Source organism: Lissotriton vulgaris, chromosome 1_1 (assembly GCF_964263255.1).
Source record: "Lissotriton vulgaris chromosome 1_1, aLisVul1.2, whole genome shotgun sequence".
Taxonomy (NCBI): domain Eukaryota; kingdom Metazoa; phylum Chordata; class Amphibia; order Caudata; family Salamandridae; genus Lissotriton; species Lissotriton vulgaris.
The window spans coordinates 2020342279-2020361372 of record NC_141685.1 but is presented as its reverse complement, the minus strand read 5'-3'; the positions used below and the strand labels follow the sequence as shown (position 1 = coordinate 2020361372).

At 48.8% G+C, this 19094-nt stretch overlaps 1 protein-coding gene across 1 annotated transcript in view; it reads left to right on the top strand.

Moving 5' to 3' along the window:
- Window positions 1–6675, top strand: part of LOC147751546 (uncharacterized) — an 89804-nt gene extending 83129 nt beyond the window's left edge. The window contains exon 3 of the mRNA XM_086933415.1: window positions 6555–6675. Within this exon, the coding sequence (XP_086789541.1) occupies window positions 6555–6675 (121 nt within the window). The remainder of the gene's footprint in view (window positions 1–6554) is intronic.
- Window positions 6676–19094: the final 12419 nt, after the last annotated feature.

Below are 19094 nucleotides of genomic sequence, written 5' to 3'. Positions count from 1 at the left end.
GACTGCCTCAGGCCAGAAGGAGCGTGAGAGAGCGTAGCGGTGAAGCGCGTGACGCGTCACTGCTACGTCGTTCTCATCGCAGGGGCAGGGCTGGCCCTGTCAAAATAAAGCATTTCATGTCGCTCGGGGATGTCATTGGTAGCGCTCGTGCGCTACAAGATTGATTGACGGCCCTGAAGGCTGGGACGGAAGAACAGTCAAGAGCTGGGCATACACAACAGCCGGTCAGGTGCGCACTTTCAAACTGCCAGTGCTGCGCGCTCGGCACTGGTGGCCCGTTGTGGCCACGGCGGCCTTTATAATTTATTTGGGGACACTGTGTCCCCAAATAAATTATAAGGGGCACTGCGGCCGAAACAGGCTACTAGTGCCGCGTGGCCGCCTTCAAAAATTGTGCCGCCTGGGGCGGACCGCCCTCCCTAGCTACGCCACTGTTAGGCAGCAAATACTGGGAGGAAAGTCGTGTTCCCCCTGCATATGTGCTTTACAAGTGGTTGTTTTGAGTCGTTCAATTTTGTGTCTCCTGATTAGGTCGAGCCAGGGAAGCGCATGTGCTGCTCTGCTAGGCATGCTGTATTCAGGTATGGACTTGAAGCTATGCCGACTCTCCGCCCATCTTTTCAATTGGCTCCTGCTACTGTCCTTTCTAAATGGTTGCTTCCGATTAGTTTAGAGATTTGTTAATCCTGCATTAGGAATGCCTTGCCTGCATTTGTAACCCCCAATAAGGACAGGACGTTTTACATGTGTTGTGCTACAGTCTGTGAGCAGTATTTTCTTTAATGTCTTTAATCTAGCTCCTTTTGCAGGCACCACAGGTTGTCCCTAACCCACCCTATTTTCATGACAGAGTGGAGCCCGATCATGGACGCTGCACTTTATTTGTCAAAAATGCTCCCTGTAAGGATCTGCACTTCTGCAAATGTCATGCTGCTTAACAAATGCTTTTTATTTTTAAAAGTGCTCCATACCGCGTTTTTACTTTAATGGCAGCCGCACCTTTCTGTAGATGAGCCACGTCTTTAAGAAAGGGGCATGGTGAACATCAAAGTAAAAGCCTGGTATGGGGTGCTTTTACAAAAAAAACATTTGTCAACTTGACAGACAAATGTTTTTTTTTGTAAAAGCGCGCCATACCGCGCTTTCACTTTAATTGCAGCCGCACACCTTTCTTTACACGAGCAGCCTCTAAAGAAAGGGAGGTGGCCGCCTTTAAAGTGAAAGCGCGGCATGGGGAGCTTTTACAAAAACATTTTTTTTTTACAACTTAAACAAATGCTTTTTTTTGTAAAAGCGCCCATACCGCACATTCACTTTAATGGCGGCCGTGCACCTTTCTTTGGATGAAGGTCGTCTAAAGAAAGGGGCTTGGCTGCTATTAAAGTGAAAGCGCAGCATAGGGCGCTTTTACAAACAAGCATTTGGAATGCAATAGGTCTCGCATTTGCGAGAGTTTAAACTATTAGCATTGTAAATGACAATTTCTTTTATTTTTATTTTAAAAACCAAAATATTTATAAAAGGCATTGCCATTTACAATGCCATAGCTCAAACTTGCGTAAATGCGAAACCTATTGCATTGCAAATGCTTGTTCAGTTTACAAGAATAGGATGTTTTCTTTTGGTGTACCATACTTCTATCCCTGATAGGGTTGCCACCTGGCCGGTTTTGTATACCAGCATGACCAGAATATTAAATGCCCTGTACACATTTTTTTTTTTACATAAATCACCTTTTTTCATCTTCTCAATACAAACTTTAAACACAAATGTTAGAAAAAGACACTTTAAATGTGTGCTACATCTGTCCTAATGACCACTGCCTGATAATTAAGGTAAACAAAGACAGAAAGACCATGTTAAAAAAAAAGAATACAAAGTTCTGCTTAAGAACCATGCCTGGGCCTATTCAGAATCTTTCAGTATTTTCTCTGGGAAAGGTGCCACCCGTAATCTCGGGTGCTTTGGATGAGTATAGTGCACAGCGATGTTTTAAGATATGGGCAAAGTGGGCATTTGCCCAGGGACCCCATTTTCCAAGGCCCCCCCTCACTCTGCCCATAACTATATCTGAACATCTCTTCTTTTCTCTGCCTACATCCACCTCTGGCCCTCTTTGCCCCATGTCATCTTGATGATTTTTGGGGTCCTCAGAAAGACATGCTTCAACTGTTTTTTTGTGAAACCCATTTTTGAATGTTTGTTTGGCATCATGTGGAACATAACTAGCACAAAAGCGGGAAATGAAATGTAACTCGATTATTGACAGTGGACCCCAAAGTATGTTTTGCATGGCGGCCCCAAAAATCCTTAAGACAACACTGATAGTGCTTGATCTATCACTCGATTGTTAGGCCCCGGGACCACTTTAAGTCTCAGCAGAGCAGACTCGTGCTGCCATCTTGTAAAATCCCATGTGCTGTGGTTGGAAGGAAACCGATTCTAAATGTTGAGTTTGCATGCCTTACTTGGGATGCTCATGGAGGCATAGCGAGGTAACGTTTCATAGTAGACTTTCTACCCTTGGCCTGACTACAATGCTAGATCTGGGGAAAAGGATAAGACCTACCTTTATAAGCCCCGTTAGCTGGTTGAGTAGAGCTTAAACCAAGATTCTTGCTTGGTTAATTGACAAACGGAGTACTGTAAGGATCGTTATTTTATTTGAGGTGAGTCTGGGTCATAATTCTCATCAGATGGAAGCTATCTAGGACTTACATATTGTACGGTGACCCTTTAATGCTTTCTTTGTAACCCTCACTCATGTTGGCTTGGTTCTCTTACTGCTGTTCCATACAGATGTCCATGTTCAGATTCATTGATTGCCACTTCCTCTGGTATCCATCCTTGCTGCTCCAGCTACAGATTACAGCAGAGTCGAATACAATGTCCCATATGTACCCCGCGTAGCCTAGTCAGATGTTGCACAAGGCAATGGTACTCCAGCAATGAGCAGACAAAAACTTATTAACATATTTGCAATTAAGGTTCAAGGACGCAATTCCTCAGAAGCATACAGAAAAAGTGTTAGGAATGCACCATGTTCTCATATTAGGGACCTGCCAAACAGCTTTACTACTCGGCTCAAATTAGGACGATTACCCCACAGACCTGATGTGTTCAATTGTGGGGATGTGGCAAGGAACAACAAAGATCTAAATAGCGTCGATTCGGTTTACTTCGTCTAAAACTACAATGCTTGCCTACAAAATTACAGTCTCACTCTTCTCCTCAGCTGCAAGAACTGTGGGTGAGGCGCACATCATGCTAGGTGGACTGATGCACCCACGTAAATAGGCATGGGTGGAGAAGTGTGGCTCAATGGGTGGAGAAGTGTGGCTCAATGGTTAGAGCGGCAGACCCTGATGCAGAGGTCTAGCCCGGGACCAGGGTTCAATTCCCCGCCTCGGTGGGTCTTGGGCTCAAAAATTCCACGGACCTGATAATTCTCGCCTCGGTGCCTATTCCAATCATGGAGTCCCACTCTGCAACTCTGGGCAATAGCTTGCTTAATCTCCACAACGGCCCCCACAACGCTAAGGATGCCTGGCCTCCACCTTGGGGGTGCCCAGGAGTGGACGCCTTACAGGGAAAGCCAGGATGGGTTCCACAGCGGTATTCGTACAAGCGCCTTGAGACCCTTGCGGGTGAGTAGTGCGCTATACAAGTATCAATTTACAATTACAATTACAATTTACATGGTTGATCTCCTGGGCATTGGTTTGGGTGCCAGCAGAGTTGCTTAGCTTTTCAAGCTCCCAGGGATCAATTAATTAATCAAGTTGTACTTGTATAGCGCAGCTAATCACCCCAGAGGGTTCACATGCATTTGATAGACTGAGTACATTTGTGAGTTTGGCGCCAATACTCTCTAGGGATAAATGGGCCATTAACAAGTTCAAGGCCGGGTTGGCAACCTACGATCCTACATTGATTTGCTGGCATTCCCCTGGCACTCTGCTAGCTCATCTTGCCTGCACTGAAATGTTCATCCATGTGTCAACTGCAGTTATGCTGGAAACAGACCTAATATGGGTACTTGCTTGGGTAGATGGAATGTCAGGCAAATAAAGATACCTACTTTCTTTTGAGTATGAATCTGGTCGACATTGAGTTTTAAAGCAGACAAACTCCCCTCTCTCTTTTGCCTCAGAACCCATTCAAGGAAGCGGAGGGATGGTGGATAGGGGAAGAACTGGCACAAATTAGGGGATGTCCTACCAGGCACTGTAAATTGGCATTGTGAGCTATCACTTACAGCATGCACCTGGATCAAGAATCTTGCCCTGTGCAGGTGTGAAGAGGGTATGCTAGCCCCTTGATCATCAAGAACAACATGCATGTCACAAAGTAAAAGGCTATATGGGAGAATATATATCAAGAGTTGAGATATTAAAGAAAAATCAGTTCACAACATTGTAGGATTGATACTGGGCGAAATATCGTGAGGCCAGCCAGGTCTTGAATTACAGATATTGGTGACAGATTTATCTGACTGGGTACAGGAACTCAGCTATTTATCCATCCAGAATGTGGCAGTATTGAACAGTATGACAATTTCTAGAAGTAGATGTTGGTAACTGATCTCTAACCACTATCAATCAATATGTCACTATCAATCAATATGTATTTGTAGAGCACGACTATTCACCCGCAAGGGTATCCAGGCCCTATGTTGTGGTGCTCAGTCGAAAAGCCAGGTCTTGAGTCTCTTCCTGAATTCCGCTAGAGAGGGTTCTGATCAGAGGTGGTGGGGAAGGCTGTCCCAGGACTTGGCGGCGGGCTAGGAGAAGGAACGGCCTCCACTGAAACTTCGGCGGAATGCGTGGTGTCTGTGCGAGTGAGGCAAAGCGAGGTCTCTGGGGGGTTGGTGGAAGTTCAGGCGGGAGTTGATGTATTCTGGTCCTTTGTCATGGAGGGCTTCGTAGGCATGTGTTAGCATCCTGAATTGGCATCTTTTCTGGACGGTGACCCATTGGAGGTTTCTGAGGTGGGGGGATGTGGGTTTTCATTTGAGCATGTTTAGGATGAGTCTGGCCACTGAGTTCTGTATCATCTGGAGTATCTTCATGAGGAGTTAGGAGGTAGTTCCTGCATACAGTGGGTTGCCATAGTCCTGCCTGCTAGTGACTATGGCTTGACTGACTGTTTTCCTGGTGGTGACCGGAAGCCATTTGAAGATCATTAGGAGCATTCGGAGAGTGTGGAAGCAGGTGGCAGAGACCATGCTGATATGTTTTTTTTTTATGGTGAGTTTCATGATGCTGAGGGTGCGGGTGTAATCTGTTGGTGTGGAAGTAGGTCCGAGTTCTCCGGGCCACCTGGTGTCGTTCCACAGGGAGGCTGTGATAAATGGGTAGCCAGTAGTATAGAAGGGGAAACAGCATAAGGTTTATTCTCAAGATAGGAGTCTCGGGTTGCAGGTAAAGATTGTAGTAAGGAAACAGGAAGGATGCAAACCAGCTGAGTGTGTCACCCTGTACCTCGTGTGGTGCAGTGTCTTGATGTGTGAGTGGTGGGATACGGTGTTGAAAGCTGCTGAGAGGTCCAGGAGGATCAGGGCCACAGATTGTTCCCTGCCTAGGAGAGTACGTATGTCTTTGGTTTCGGTGAATAGGGTAGTCTCGGTGCTGTGGTTGGTGTGGAAACCGGATTGAGAGGAGTCTAGCAGGCTGTTTCTCTGCAGGTTTTCGGTGAGCTGACAGTTGTTGGCCTTCTCAAGAACCTTGGCAGGGAATATGAGCAGGGAGAAGGGATGGTAGTTCCTGAGCTTGCTGGGGTCAACTGAGGATTTCTTGAGGAGGGTCTGACTTCTGCGTGTTTCCATGCATCAGGGAAGGTAGCTGTGGTGATGGATGTTTTGAGAATGGTGGTGAGTTGGCAACTGATTTCTTTGCTTCAGAGGTTGAAGAGACTGTAGGAGCAGGGTCCCTGGGTGCTCCAGAGTGGATGGAGTTCATGATGGCTGTGGTGTTCTGGGTTGTGAGCTGTTCCTATGCAGTGAGCGGATTGTGGTGTGAGTTGATTCCTGCCTTAGTTCAGCTAGTTGGTGACTAGGTCTTGGGTGATGGTTCGTCTGATGTTGACAGGGAGCCATTTGAAGATCTTGCAGAGCATGCAAAGAGTGAGGAAGCAGGCGGGAGAGATTGCGCTGATCTGTTTTTTCATGGTGAGTTTGCTGTCCATGATGATGCTGAGGTTGCCGACATGGTCTGTTGGCATGGGTGAGGGTCTTAATTTGGATGGCAACTAGGAGTTATTCCACAGGGATGTGCTGTTCCAGGACTTCAGCACTTCAGTCTTTTCTGTGTTGAGTTTCAGGCACTTGTCCTACATACAGTCTATGATGTTCCTCATGCAACTGTAGAAGCTGGTCCTCATGGTGGAGGGCTCTTCTGATAGCAAGAAAATGAGCTGGGTGTCGTCAGCATAGGATTAGATTTTTCGTCCATGGGTTCTGAAGATGTCAGCCAGGGGGGTCATGAAAGTGTTGAACAGGGTGCGACTGAGGGATGAACCTTGAGGGATGCTGCAGATGTTTCTTTTGTGTTCAGAGGTGAAGAGAGGCAGGTGCGTTCTCTAGATTCTCCCAGCCAGGAAGGAGGCAATCCATCTGAGGGCGTCTCCTTGGATCCTGATGTGGTGGAGTCTATTGAGAAGGGTGTGGTGGAATAGGATATTGAATGCTGCTGAGAGGTCAAGTAGGATCAGACTGCTGTTTCTCCTCAGTCAAGGTGTGCTCTGATGTCGTCAATGATGCCTATGAGGGCGGTTTCTGTACTATGGTTGGTGAGGAATCCAAAATGGGAGATGTCCAGAAGGTTGTTGTTGTCCAGGTGTTCCCTGAGTTGGCGGTTGATGACTTTCTCAAGGACTTTGCTGTGAAAGGGGAGCTGAGAGATGGGACCAAAGTTTTTGAGTTTGCTGGGGTTGGCGGACAAGTACTTGAGAAGGGGTTTGACTTAAGCTTGGATCCATTCGTCCGAGAAGATGGCCATGGCAATGGATGCTTTCAAGATGGTGGTGATTTTGTAGCTGATTGTCTTGCTCCTAAGGTTGAAGATGTGGTGGGTGCAGGGGTCTGTTGGTCTTCCTGAGTGGATGGAGTTCATGATGGACGTAGTGTTTTAAGTGGTGAGCTGGTCCCATGTCTTTAACAGGTGGTCGGGGTTTGCCTCTGTGGAAATGTTGAGGCTGAGGATGTCAGCAGCAGTGGGTTCGGGCTTGAAGATTTTGTAAATGGCAGTGATCTTGTCATGGAAGAAGTCCGCCAGGGCATCGCAGAGTTCCTGGGAGAAGGTGATGATGCTTTCGGAGGCTGAGGGTTTGAGAATTCTCTGACAACATTGACTAGCTTTTTCTATGGTTTGCACTGGCCTTGATGCGGTTGGCGAGAGCACTCCTTTTCGTCCATTTCAGGAGTAGGTGGTACTGGTTGAGCGATGTTTTGTAGGATGTCCAGTCTGCGGTGTCCTTGTTGTTATGCCATCTTCTCTCAAGTTGCTAGCAGATGCATTTAGTAGTTCTAAGTTCCGATATGTAGCAGCTGACCTGTTTGGAGGGTCTCCTAGGTTTACGGGTGATTTGGTGGGCGCAGTCAGTGATCCAGGCAGAAAATGTCTTGACAGCTTGCTGTAGATTGGTTGAGGTGTCAGGTGGGGTTGAGGGTGTTGGTCCATTTGCTCCCTGATAACATGCTCCAGCTTCAGTGAGAGGTGCTGGGCTGTTTGGTGGTGGTCCGGGAGCCCCATTGTATGAAGGTGGATATCTGACTATGGTTACCCCCAAACTTTTTGCCTGGTGTTTAGCTGGTTTCTGACGTAGTTGGCCTGGGATCCTGCTATTCAGGGCCCCAGGCTAATTGCTCTCTCCTTAAAATGGACTCCATGTACCTTAGGTGCATACACAATTGGAACTGGTTCACCTTATAGGCCCGTGTAACAGTGTACCATAGGTACCCAGGGCATAGGTGTAGCCAAGGCCTACCAGGGGCTGCAGCATGTATTGTGCCACCCCTGGCCTGGCCTCCATATTTGACACCTCTTACTTAGATATAGTATCCCTATATCTAACCTTAACTGGACACATGTTAACCTATAAGCCATTCCTATGGAAGGCCCCTGCAATCCTGGGGGCAGAGTGCGTGGTTTCATGTGAGATGGTGCTCTAGCATGAGCTGAGCCTGTCTGCAGCTGTCGGGAACAACTCCCTTAGCTGTTCCGGGATACTGCCATACCATATACTCTTAAGTGCATTATAATCCTCGCGGTTATATGCTAACTTTGGTTTGGCTTTATCAAAACATGTCGAGTAAGGTGGCATACGATTTGGAATACTATGCCCTCGACAGTTCTGTTGACGGGGATAGCATTCCACTCTTCTAGAGGGACACGACATGTACATAACCTGAACCCCGGTTAAAGTTAACCAGAGCCTCAGCATCACAAAATGGATTCTTCCACCACAGACACAAGTCTGACCTCCTGCTGCTGGGAGTCCTTCCAGCGAGGGAGGCTTGGACAGAGGGCTTCCTGCCTTGGGAGGTGCGAGCACCACCCCAGACAGGATTTTGTGTATTGGGTAGGACAGGGCTGAATAGAAACAGACATGCCCGGGGCACACAAGGTGTCCTCGTGCATAAGCCAGTCCAAACCGGTCCTGGGACTTTCCAGACCCAGGCCTGGCGAGGAGCTGGACAAAGTAAAGGGGGTGTAACCGCCCCCCTTCCTGGTCCCACCCAGAGGAGGGACCTAGCAGGTGATCCACCCCTCAGATTGGGAATAAGAGTGGGAGCAGTGCCATAGCACCTCAGATCATCCTGAAATCAACTTAAAACTAAGAAGACGCCGGACTTCGACTTTCTGCTGCACAGAAGACTGAAGAGCATCTCTCTTGTGGCCTAGTAGTGGCCACCCTGTGAACACAGGCACCATCCAGCAACTCGACGTCTGCTTTGCCGCCGCCTCCCGCCGGAGCCCGAGCCCAGAGCCTGACAAGACCCAGACTCCCAGACTTTTCACCGCTCGATCCACAGTCCTTGCAAAGAAGGGACCCGTGGAGGCACCGAGAGACGTGGGACCGGACATCTCGGAAGACCCCTGAAAAGCTGACTGTGCAGCACCCGAGGCACCATTGATGCTGTGCTTTGGGAATTGAGAAGCCCCACAACCGAGCAGTCCTTGCACCGAAGATCAGCCCCCCAGCATCTCCACGATCTGCGTGGGGCCCTTTTGCATTGTGCCACTCGACGTGCCATCCTGGCCACTTGCCACGTGGTTAGCGGCCATCTTGGTGATGAAACCTACAATCTGCACTGCGGGTCTGGTTGCTCCAGACTAGCCCTCGCTCCTGTAAAAAGGAGCACCCGCTCTGACCTTGCTGGTCCAAGTGATAAGCTTTTTTCACTTCCTGCATGGCTTGCATTAGCCAAGGCCTGTTTTCTCCGATCAAGAAGTTGACACCGCCCGCAGCTAGAGCCTTTGTGGGTCAGGTTGTGACCGATGCCTGGATGTCCTCAACCTCTTCGTGTCCACGTGGCTGCAGAGAGAAGCTACACCTCATTGCCTGTTTGCACCCGACATCGCCTGGTTCCATCCTGGTTCCACGATAGTCACTGGCTAGTGACTTTGAACATTGTCCCCTCTGCTTTCAGGTCTTCACCACTTCAGATCCACCCTTGGATCCACCGGAACTCTTCACATCGAGCCGCCTGCAGCATCTTCATCTCCAAGCACCTTCGACCTGCGTGAGGAAACCCGACACTACTTCGCACCTGTGCACCCGCTTCCTGTGGGTGAGGTAACTCAGTAACGCCGGTGTTCCTACACTGGTACACACCTCTAGTGTCTGTGTCTAAAGTTTCACTCCTCTAGGTCACTCGGAAGGTTCCTTAATAACTAACTTTGTAACTTTTACGCACCATTGACTTACATTGGTATATGCGTGCACTTTCCGCACTGCACCCGAGTCCCGCGGGCCTTTCCTGACTTCATCACTGTTAGTCCCGAACAGCCCCAGCGATTCCCCAGGCCCTAGGCCTACTTCCTTTCAGCTAGGTGGTTCTTATACCACTATTTTAGTATATGGTTTAGGTGGCCCCTAGGGCTCATCCATATTGTGCAACTTTTGTATATTTAAACTATGTTTTGTTTTAACGCATTTGCTTCTGTGCTCATAAAGAGTATAGGGGATTTTGTAGTAAATAAATATATATATATTTTCAATATATATCTGTGTGGTGTTCTTTCATTTGGTATTCAAGGGGATTGTGTATGGTAAAACAGCTTGCTTCACATGCCTTTACAGAGTTTAGCCTAAGACTGCTTTGTCCACGCTACTAGGATAGCTGGTCTATAAGGTTGACTTACAACCAATCACCATAAGGGTTGCTTGGCATGGTACAAGGTGATCACTAGAACTAGTGAGCATCATATACCAGGCCAACTTCTCACAATGGTGAGCAGCGGTTGGGATTTGAGCTTGCTGTTGTTTTACCATTACAATCTTTGAGAGTATCATTTGAAAGATCATACAGCTACCTGCTAGGTACATATAAAACAAGACTAGTATACTTAAGTTCTACTGAACTTAGTTGTTGTCAAGGATAGGGAGTAGCACACCCTGACTACAACTACTAGATAGGTTTAGTAGGTAAACACCAGTGTAGGTAGATTGCAACATATCCACCCACACTAGAGCAATGTCTGGAGAAGAGGGTTCCACTGGGAATGTCTCTGTTGAGAGTGACCCTCCAAAGGCACCATCCAAATTTGTTATATTCTCCTTTAAGGAACTAAGGCAGCTTTGTGCCTTAAGAGGTCTTAGGACAGGGCCAACACCTACTACAGACCACCTTAGAGAGCTTTTAGACCAGTCTGAAGTTCTAAAAACCTCTAAAGCAGACCCCACAGGGAATGCTGAAGGAGGCTCTCCCACTGAAGATGACAATACTGATACCCCTGTCCCCATAGTCCAGGTAGATGAGGATGACCAAGTCACTGGAGATATTCAGCCTGATGAGGAGGAAGAAGAAGAGGAGACAGAAGGGTGGAGCTATGATTCTGATGATGGCAGAAATAGTCAGGTGTTAGTCAGCAGGCTTAACCAGGCTAACTTAAGCCTATTTGGGACTGAAAGTGGGTCCAACCCATTCAGACCCCCAAGTGGACTTAACCAGGAGCAAAGGAGGAGGAGGAATCACTCAGGTGGATCCAACACCTCCCAAGCTTCTAGAGGCTCTCATGGTCGCTCCAGAAGGGAGATGACTAGCCCTCAGAGAAGGGAACAAAATGAGAGAGGCTGAGCTTAGGATCCAGAAGCAAGAACTAGAAGTTGCCCTGGTCCAAGAGAAACTTGCTAGAGCAAGACAGCCTAGAGAGAGTGGATTAGGATCCACTGGTTGCAGCGTTATCCCTAAGGATAAATACAGGTCTTTTGATAACAGAAACCTGAGTAAGATTGTGCCCCCCTACAAAGCTGGGGATGATATCCACAAATGGATGACTGCACTTGAGAGAGCCTGCAAAGTACAGCAGATCCCTCAGGAGCAGTGGGCAGCAATCTTGTGGCTCTCCTTTGAAGGTAGAGGTCGAGACAGACTCCTCACAGTTAGTGATGGGGATTCTAGAAACTACCTGGTCCTGAAGAGTGCTCTGATTGATGGGTTAGGCTTAACCGCTGAACAGTACAGGTTAATGTTCAGAGACACCCAGAAGACACAGACTCAGGACTGGTCTGAATTTGTTGAATGTGCCACTAAGGCTCTGGAGGGATGGTTGCTGGGAAGTAAGGTTACTGACTATACAGGATTGTATAATTTAATTATGAGAGAGCAAATCTTAAGTAATTGTCAAAATCAGCTTCTACATCAGCACCTGGTTGACTCTGATCTGACCTCTCCACAAGAATTGGGTAAGAGGGCAGACAAATGGGTCAGAACCAGGATCAGGCCTAAGAACCAGGGTGGTGACCAAAAGAAAAAGACTACCAAGCCTCAAGAGAAGGGTGGGGATAAATCCAAAGAGAAGACTTCCCCAGGACCCCAAAATTCCAATGGAAAGGGTGGGCCCCAAAACACTTCCTCTACAGAGAAAAAGCCTTACTGCCATGCCTGTAAACAGGTTGGACATTGGAAATCAGACAGCTGTTGTCCAAAGAATGGTAACAAGGAAAATATACCTCCAGGTAAAGCTCCAACACCTCCTGTCACTGTCAGCAGTGGTCCCCCAGGTTATGTTATGTTATGTTATGTTATGTGTTTTTATTAGGCGCGCAGATGCTCCAGCCAAGGAGCGTCCTGGCCCCCGACAAGGCAGCTGCACAACACAACGAAACAATAAATCAGACAAATTTAAACTAAGGGAATAAAAAAGTTTTCACCGCACGGCGAAAGGAGAGCAGATCCCTAAGAGCACGGATAGCCGGGGGAAGGGAGTTCCAGAGAACCGCCGCACGAACTTGAAAAGAACGCCCACCGGCCCTGCTCCGCTTAAAGCGTGGGACAACAGCCAGTTCTAAATCCGCAGATCTTAAAGCTCGGGCTGGAATGTAATGGGCCAGAAGTGTAGCAAGAATCATAGCTGGGGACCCCTTCAGAATCTTATAAGCGACACAGAGGACCTTAAACTGGATCCGCTGCGCCACCGGGAGCCAGTGCAATGAACGCAAAGTACTAGAAGTGGGGCACGATCTAGGTAATCCTACCACCGATCTTGCTGCGGCATTCTGGATCCGTTGTAAACGCCCAATCTCTGCCTGGTTCAGACCTACCAATAGGGAACTCGCATAATCCAGCCTAGAGATGACAGTGGCTTGGATCATGAGTTGCCTAGTGGGGGCATCAAAAAACTTGAGCACAGGACGGAGCCCGCGCAAGATGCCAAAGCAACAAGCCGCCGTACGTTTGGTATGACAAGCAAACGTAAGGGAAGGGTCCAGCCAGACCCCGAGGTTTTTTAGCTCGGCAACTGGGATGGGAGTAGGACCCAAATCCCCTGGCCACCATCTCTCTCCCCAAAGCTCCGGTTGTTTGCCAAAAATCATGACCTCGGTCTTACTAGCGTTCAGCTGGAGACAGTTGGTCGTCATCCAGCCGGCGACCGCCCGCAGTCCTTGTTGGAACCTGGGGGCATCGACATCGGCATCCCCGCTGATCGTAACCGCTAGCTGGGTGTCATCGGCGTATGACACCATCGTCATACCCCATTGCCTGACAACCTCAGCTAGCGGCCTTACGTAAAGATTGAACAGCGTAGGACTCAGCGAGGAGCCTTGGGGAACCCCCAAGCCCAGCGGATGGTATTTGGACTGGTAAGGCTGGACGGTCACGCTAAAGGCCCGATTGGCTAAAAAGGACCGGAACCATTGGAGAGCCACGCCGGTGACACCAACCTCCTCTAAGCGACGCAGAAGGATCGGGTGCGATACGGTGTCATAGGGAGCACCCCCAAGAATTTGGGTGGGTTTACTTTTGGAGCTCAGGTGGATTCTAGCCTAACCAGGTCCCCTACCTCAGATACTCTTGTCTATGAAACTGGCATGGGGTTTGCCAATTTCCCTGCTTGCCCAAACACTTTGAGCAAGTATAGACAGTAGCCCCTCATCAATGGTTTGAAAGTTGAGGCCTTTAGAGACACAGGGGCTAGCATCACCATGGTGGCTGAATGTCTAGTCCCCTCGAGGCAACTTTTACCTGATGCCACATATCAGGTGACAAACATTGATGGAATAGAAACTAAACATCCCATGGCAGTAGTCAATCTTAGCTGGGGAGGTGTCACTGGCCCAAAGAGAGTGGCAGTGTCAGCAAACTTGCCTGTAGATTGCCTACTTGGTAATGATTTGGAAATCTCAGCCTGGGCAGAGGTTGAACAGCAAACCCATTTTAGAATGGTAAATCTCCATGGAAAGGTTAGTGGGGCTGTGATGGCTACAGCCCCAATCCAAGATGTCCTTCCTGAAAAGGTTGGGAGGGCTGAGCAAACCTCAGCCCCATCTTTAGCTAACTTCCCTCCTGAAAAGATTAGCAGGGATGTGATGGTAACAGCCCATACCCAAACTGAGTCTCCTCCTGAAAAGGTTGGTGGGGCTGTGATGGCCACAGCCCAAACTCAAACTGATACCTGTGTTGTGAAGCCTGAAATGATGGATCACTCCACACAAACTGAGAGCATTGAGGAGGAAGAGAAATCTCCCTCCCACCAGACATTAGGAAAGGATCAGCCTCCTCAGGGAACTGATCTTACCCCTGATGAAGGAACTGTCCCAGAGGTTGTTAGGCCTGGCCTGACAGAGCCTCTGATGGCAGTGGAACCTTCTCAGGTGGGACCCAGTCTGGAGCAGGTAACCTGCTTCTCTCTACCATGCCTTAGTCAGCCCAGGGCTGCAGAGGACAAGAAGGACAGTGAGCCCCAAAGGGCCCCCTGACAAATAAAGTACCCCCATCAACAGATTAGGGGCACCGAAGCTAGCAGCCCTAGCCAGGTGAAAACTTTAAAAACTCCTGAGGGATCCCCCTTAAAAATAGTTAGGGACCTCCCCCAGATGGATATTGTTGGGCACAGCCAAACCTGGGACCCAAAGGGCCCAAACCTGACCTGTCCCTCCAGTAAACCAAACAAAGGGACCCAGCCTCCAGCTTTAGGTAGCCAGAGGTTGACCCTGAGAGCACAGTGCAACTCAGTCAAGGAAAGAAAGGCACACATGGTGGAGAGTGATTGGAGGAAGCTGAGTCCTACAGAAGAATCTCACTTCAGTACTCCATCCCAACACCAGCCTTTAACTTTGCAAAGACACACCACAGGTAGAGATTCTCTATGGTGGAGACCCTCAGATACCCTTAGGGTGAGGGATTGCGTAGTGGACCATGAGACAGGGGGTAACCAAGCCAGAGCTGGTACTTCCTTATATGGCCACGTAGGCAATATAGGCTTACCTGGTCAAGGATAGCCTTATCTCCTTTCGTTTGGGGGGGTTGTGTAGGAAGGTGGATATCTGACTGTGTTTACCCCCAAACTTTTTGCCTGGTGTTTAGCTGTTTTTTGACATAGTTGGCCTGGGATCCTGCTATTCAGGGCCCCAGGCTAATTGCTCTCTCCTTAAAATGGACTCCATGTACCTTAGGTGCATACACAATTGGAACTGGTTCACCTTATAGGCCCCTGTAACAGTGTACCATAGGTACCCAGGGCATAGGTGTAGCCAAGGCCTACCAGGGGCTGCAGCATGTATTGTGCCACCCCTGGCCTGGCCTCCATATTTGACACAACTGGCTGATCACTCAGCTGGAGTAAGTTGGTGTAACCACCTCTTACTTAGATATAGTATCCGCATATCTAACCGTAACTGGACACATGTTAACCTATAAGCCATTCCTATGGAAGGCCCCTGCAATCCTGGGGGCAGAGTGCGTGGTTTCATGTGAGATGGTGCTCTAGCATGAGCTGAGCCTGTATGCAGCTGTCGGGAACAACTCCCTTAGCTGTTCCGGGATACTGCCATACCATATACTCTTAAGTGCATTATAATCCTCGCGGTTATATGCTAACTTTGGTTTGGCTTTATCAAAACATGTCGAGTAAGGTGGCATACGATTTGGAATACTATCCCCTCGACAGTTCTGTCGACGGGGATAGCATTCCACCCTTCTAGAGGGACACGACATGTACATAACCTGAACCCCGGTTAAAGTTAACCAGAGCCTCAGCATCACAAAATGGATGCTGACACCACAGACACAAGTCCGACCACCTGCTGCTGGGAGTCCTTCCAGCGAGGGAGGCTTGGACAAAGGGTTTCCTGCCTTGAGAGGTGCGAGCACCACCCCAGACAGGATTTTGTGTATTGGGTAGGACAGGGCTGAATAGAAACAGACATGCCCGGGGCACACAAGGTGTCCTCGTGCATAAGCCAGTCCAAACCGTTCCTGGGATTTTCCAGACCCAGGCCTGGCGAGGAGCTGGACAAAGGAAATGGGGTGTAACCGCCCCCCTTCCTGGTCCCACCCAGAGGAAGGACCTAGCAGGTGATCCACCCCTCAGATTGGGAATAAGAGTGGGAGCAGTGCCATAGCACCTCAGATCATCTTGAAATCAACTTAAAACTAAGAAGACGCCGGACTTCGACATTCTGCTGTACAGAAGACTGAAGAGCATCTCCCTTGTGGCCTAGGAGTGGCCACCCTGTGAACACAGGCACCATCCAGCAACTCAACGTCTGCTTTGCCGCCGCCTCCCGCCGGAGCCCGAGCCCAGTGCTTGACGAGACCCAGACTCCCAGACTTCTCACCGCCCGATCCACAGTCCTTGCAAAGAAGGGACCCGTGGAGGCACGAGAGACGTGGGACCGGACATCTCAGAAGACCCCCAAAAAGATGACTGCGCAGCACCCGAGGCACCCTCGATGCTGTGCTTTGGGGATTGAGAAGCCCCACAACCGAGCAGCCCTTGCACTGAAGATCAGCCCCCCAGCATCTCCACGATCTGCGTGGGGCCCTTTTGCATCGTGCCACTCGACGCGCCATCCCGGCCACTTGCCACGTGGTCAGCGGCCATCTTGGCGACGAAACCTACAATCTACACTGCGGGTCTCGTTAATCCAGACTTGCCCTCGCTCCTGTAAAAAGGAGCACCTTCTCTGACCTTGCTGGTCCGAGTGATAAGCCTTTTTCACTTCCTGCGTGGCTTGCATTAGCCTAGGCCTGTTTGCTCTGATCAAGAAGCCGACACGGCCAGAAGCTAGAGCCTTTGTGGGACAGCTCGTGACTGACGCCTGGACGTCCTCGACCTCTTCGTGTCCACGTGGCTGCAGAGAGAAACTACACCTCATCGCCTGTTTGCACCCGACATCGCCTGGTTCCATCCTGGTTCCACGGTAGTCACTGGCAAGTGACTTTGAACATTGTCCCCTCTGCTTTCAGGTCTTCACCACTTTAGATCCACCCTTGGATCCACCGGAACTCTTCACATCGAGCGGCCTGCAGCATCTTCAGCTCCAAGCACCATTGACCTGCGTGACGAAACCCGACACTAATTCGCACCTGTGCACCCGCTTCCTGTGGGTGAGGTAACTCAGCAACGCCGGTGTTCCTACACTCGTACACACCTCTAGTGTCTGTGTCTAAAGTTTCACTCCTCTAGGTCACTCGGAAGGTTCCTTAATGACTAACTTTGTAACTTTTACGCACCATTGACTTACATTGGTATATGCGTGCACTTTCCGCACTGCACCCGAGTCCCGCGGGCCTTTCCGACTTCATCACTGTTAGTCCCGAACAGCTCCAGCGATTCCCCAGGCCTTAGGCCTACTTCCTTTCAGCTAGGTGGTTCTTATACCCCTATTTTAGTATATGGTTTAGGTGGCCCCTAGGGCTCATCCATATTGTGCAACTTTTGTATATTTAAACTGTGTTTTGTTTTAACGCATTTGCTTCTATGCTCATAAAGAGTATAGGGGATTTTGTAGTAAATAAATATATATATATATTTTCAATATATATCTGTGTGGTGTCTTTTCATTTGGTATTCAAGGGAATTTTGTATGGTAAAACAGCTTGCTTCACATGCCTTTACAGAGTTTAGCCTAAGACTGCTTTGTCCACGCTACTAGGATAGCTGGTCTATAAGGTTGACTTACAACCAATCATCATAAGGGTTGCTTGGCATGGTACAAGGTGATCACTAGAACTAGTGAGCATCATATACCAGGCCAACTTCTCACACCCATGATGGTGAAGTGCACAATGGCGTGGTCTATCCAGGTAAGTTTGGTAATATGGCTATACTTGACTCTGTAACTGACTGTGAAGATGAGGTCGAGTGTGTGTCCTATGATATGCGTAGGGTCAGTGACTAGTTGGATGAGGCCGAGGGTGTTCATGCTATTGAGAAGGTTGGTGGTGTTGTCAGGGTTGTCGAGGTGGAAGTGGAGGTCTCTGTGGAAGATGTAGTTCTTGGAATTGAAGGTGTGCAGTGCGATGAAATCAGGGAGGGTGTAGCCAAAGCTTGTGCGAGGCATGGGGTCTGTAGGCGAGTGGGCTTATGATTGTGGTTTTGCCATCAGTGTGTAGCTGGAAGTTGAGATGCTCCATTTACGGGGTGGCAACATCTGTGGTGGTGGTGCAGTGTATGGATTCTTTGTGGATGATAGCGATTCCACCTTCGTGCTTGTTGATTCAGTCTTGGTGAGTTATCTTGTAGCCGTCGGGCATAGCTGAGGCAATGTCAGATACAGATGCAGGGTTGAGTCAGGTCTCAGTGAGGAACATGACATCGGTGTATGAGAGGAGATGATGTCCCAGATCTCAGTGGTGTGCTTGCAGAGAGAGTGTGCATTGAGCAGCAAGCAGTGGAGATTTTCTGGGGTGGTAGTGGTCGGCATTGTGGTGGTTGCTGTGTGAGCTGATGCTCTAGTGTTGCAGGCGAAGAGACTGTGCCAGCAGGTAAAAGGTCCTACCATTGAACGAGGTAAGGTGCAGCAGCAGTTGGTGTTGCAGGGTCCAGGACCCAGAGCTCGGTGGCTATGTAGCTTCGGGTGGTGGGAGAGCCAGTGTCATGTCCTTTAGGTCAGTCAGTCCCATCATGTTTGTAGTGTAGTTCCTATTTTTCCTATAGGCCTTGCGCATTGGAATAACATAAACAGCAGTGTAGACGTAGGACTGAGGTCTTCTAGGTCTCTACTGACTATGTTAGACTTAATTTAGTTTTGCGCCAGCTAGCTCAGAGGTCACTGGAAACTTTCTTGACTGAATAGGAAGTGATCAGCTTCCCTGGCTCAGACAAGAAGGGATTCAGCTTCCGACAACCGCATAAACATGACAACTTTGCTCCTCAGAATAAGAGTCAATCTCTAGAGTTGTGTGAAACAATAGACAGCTATTTCACTCAGTCAGTTGTGCAGATTTACTTTCACCAGAGTGCAGAGAATGGAGAGACGGGCGTTTTTCAATAAAAGATATTATTTATTGAGCAGTCTTCCTTCTCATGCAAGAGAAATTAATTGCCACAATTGCAAGACTTGTTATTATAAAAAGTGCGTACAGTAAAAGGAGTATTACGAAATAATACTGTAAAAGCATTGATATGGTTTCTTAGCCATAA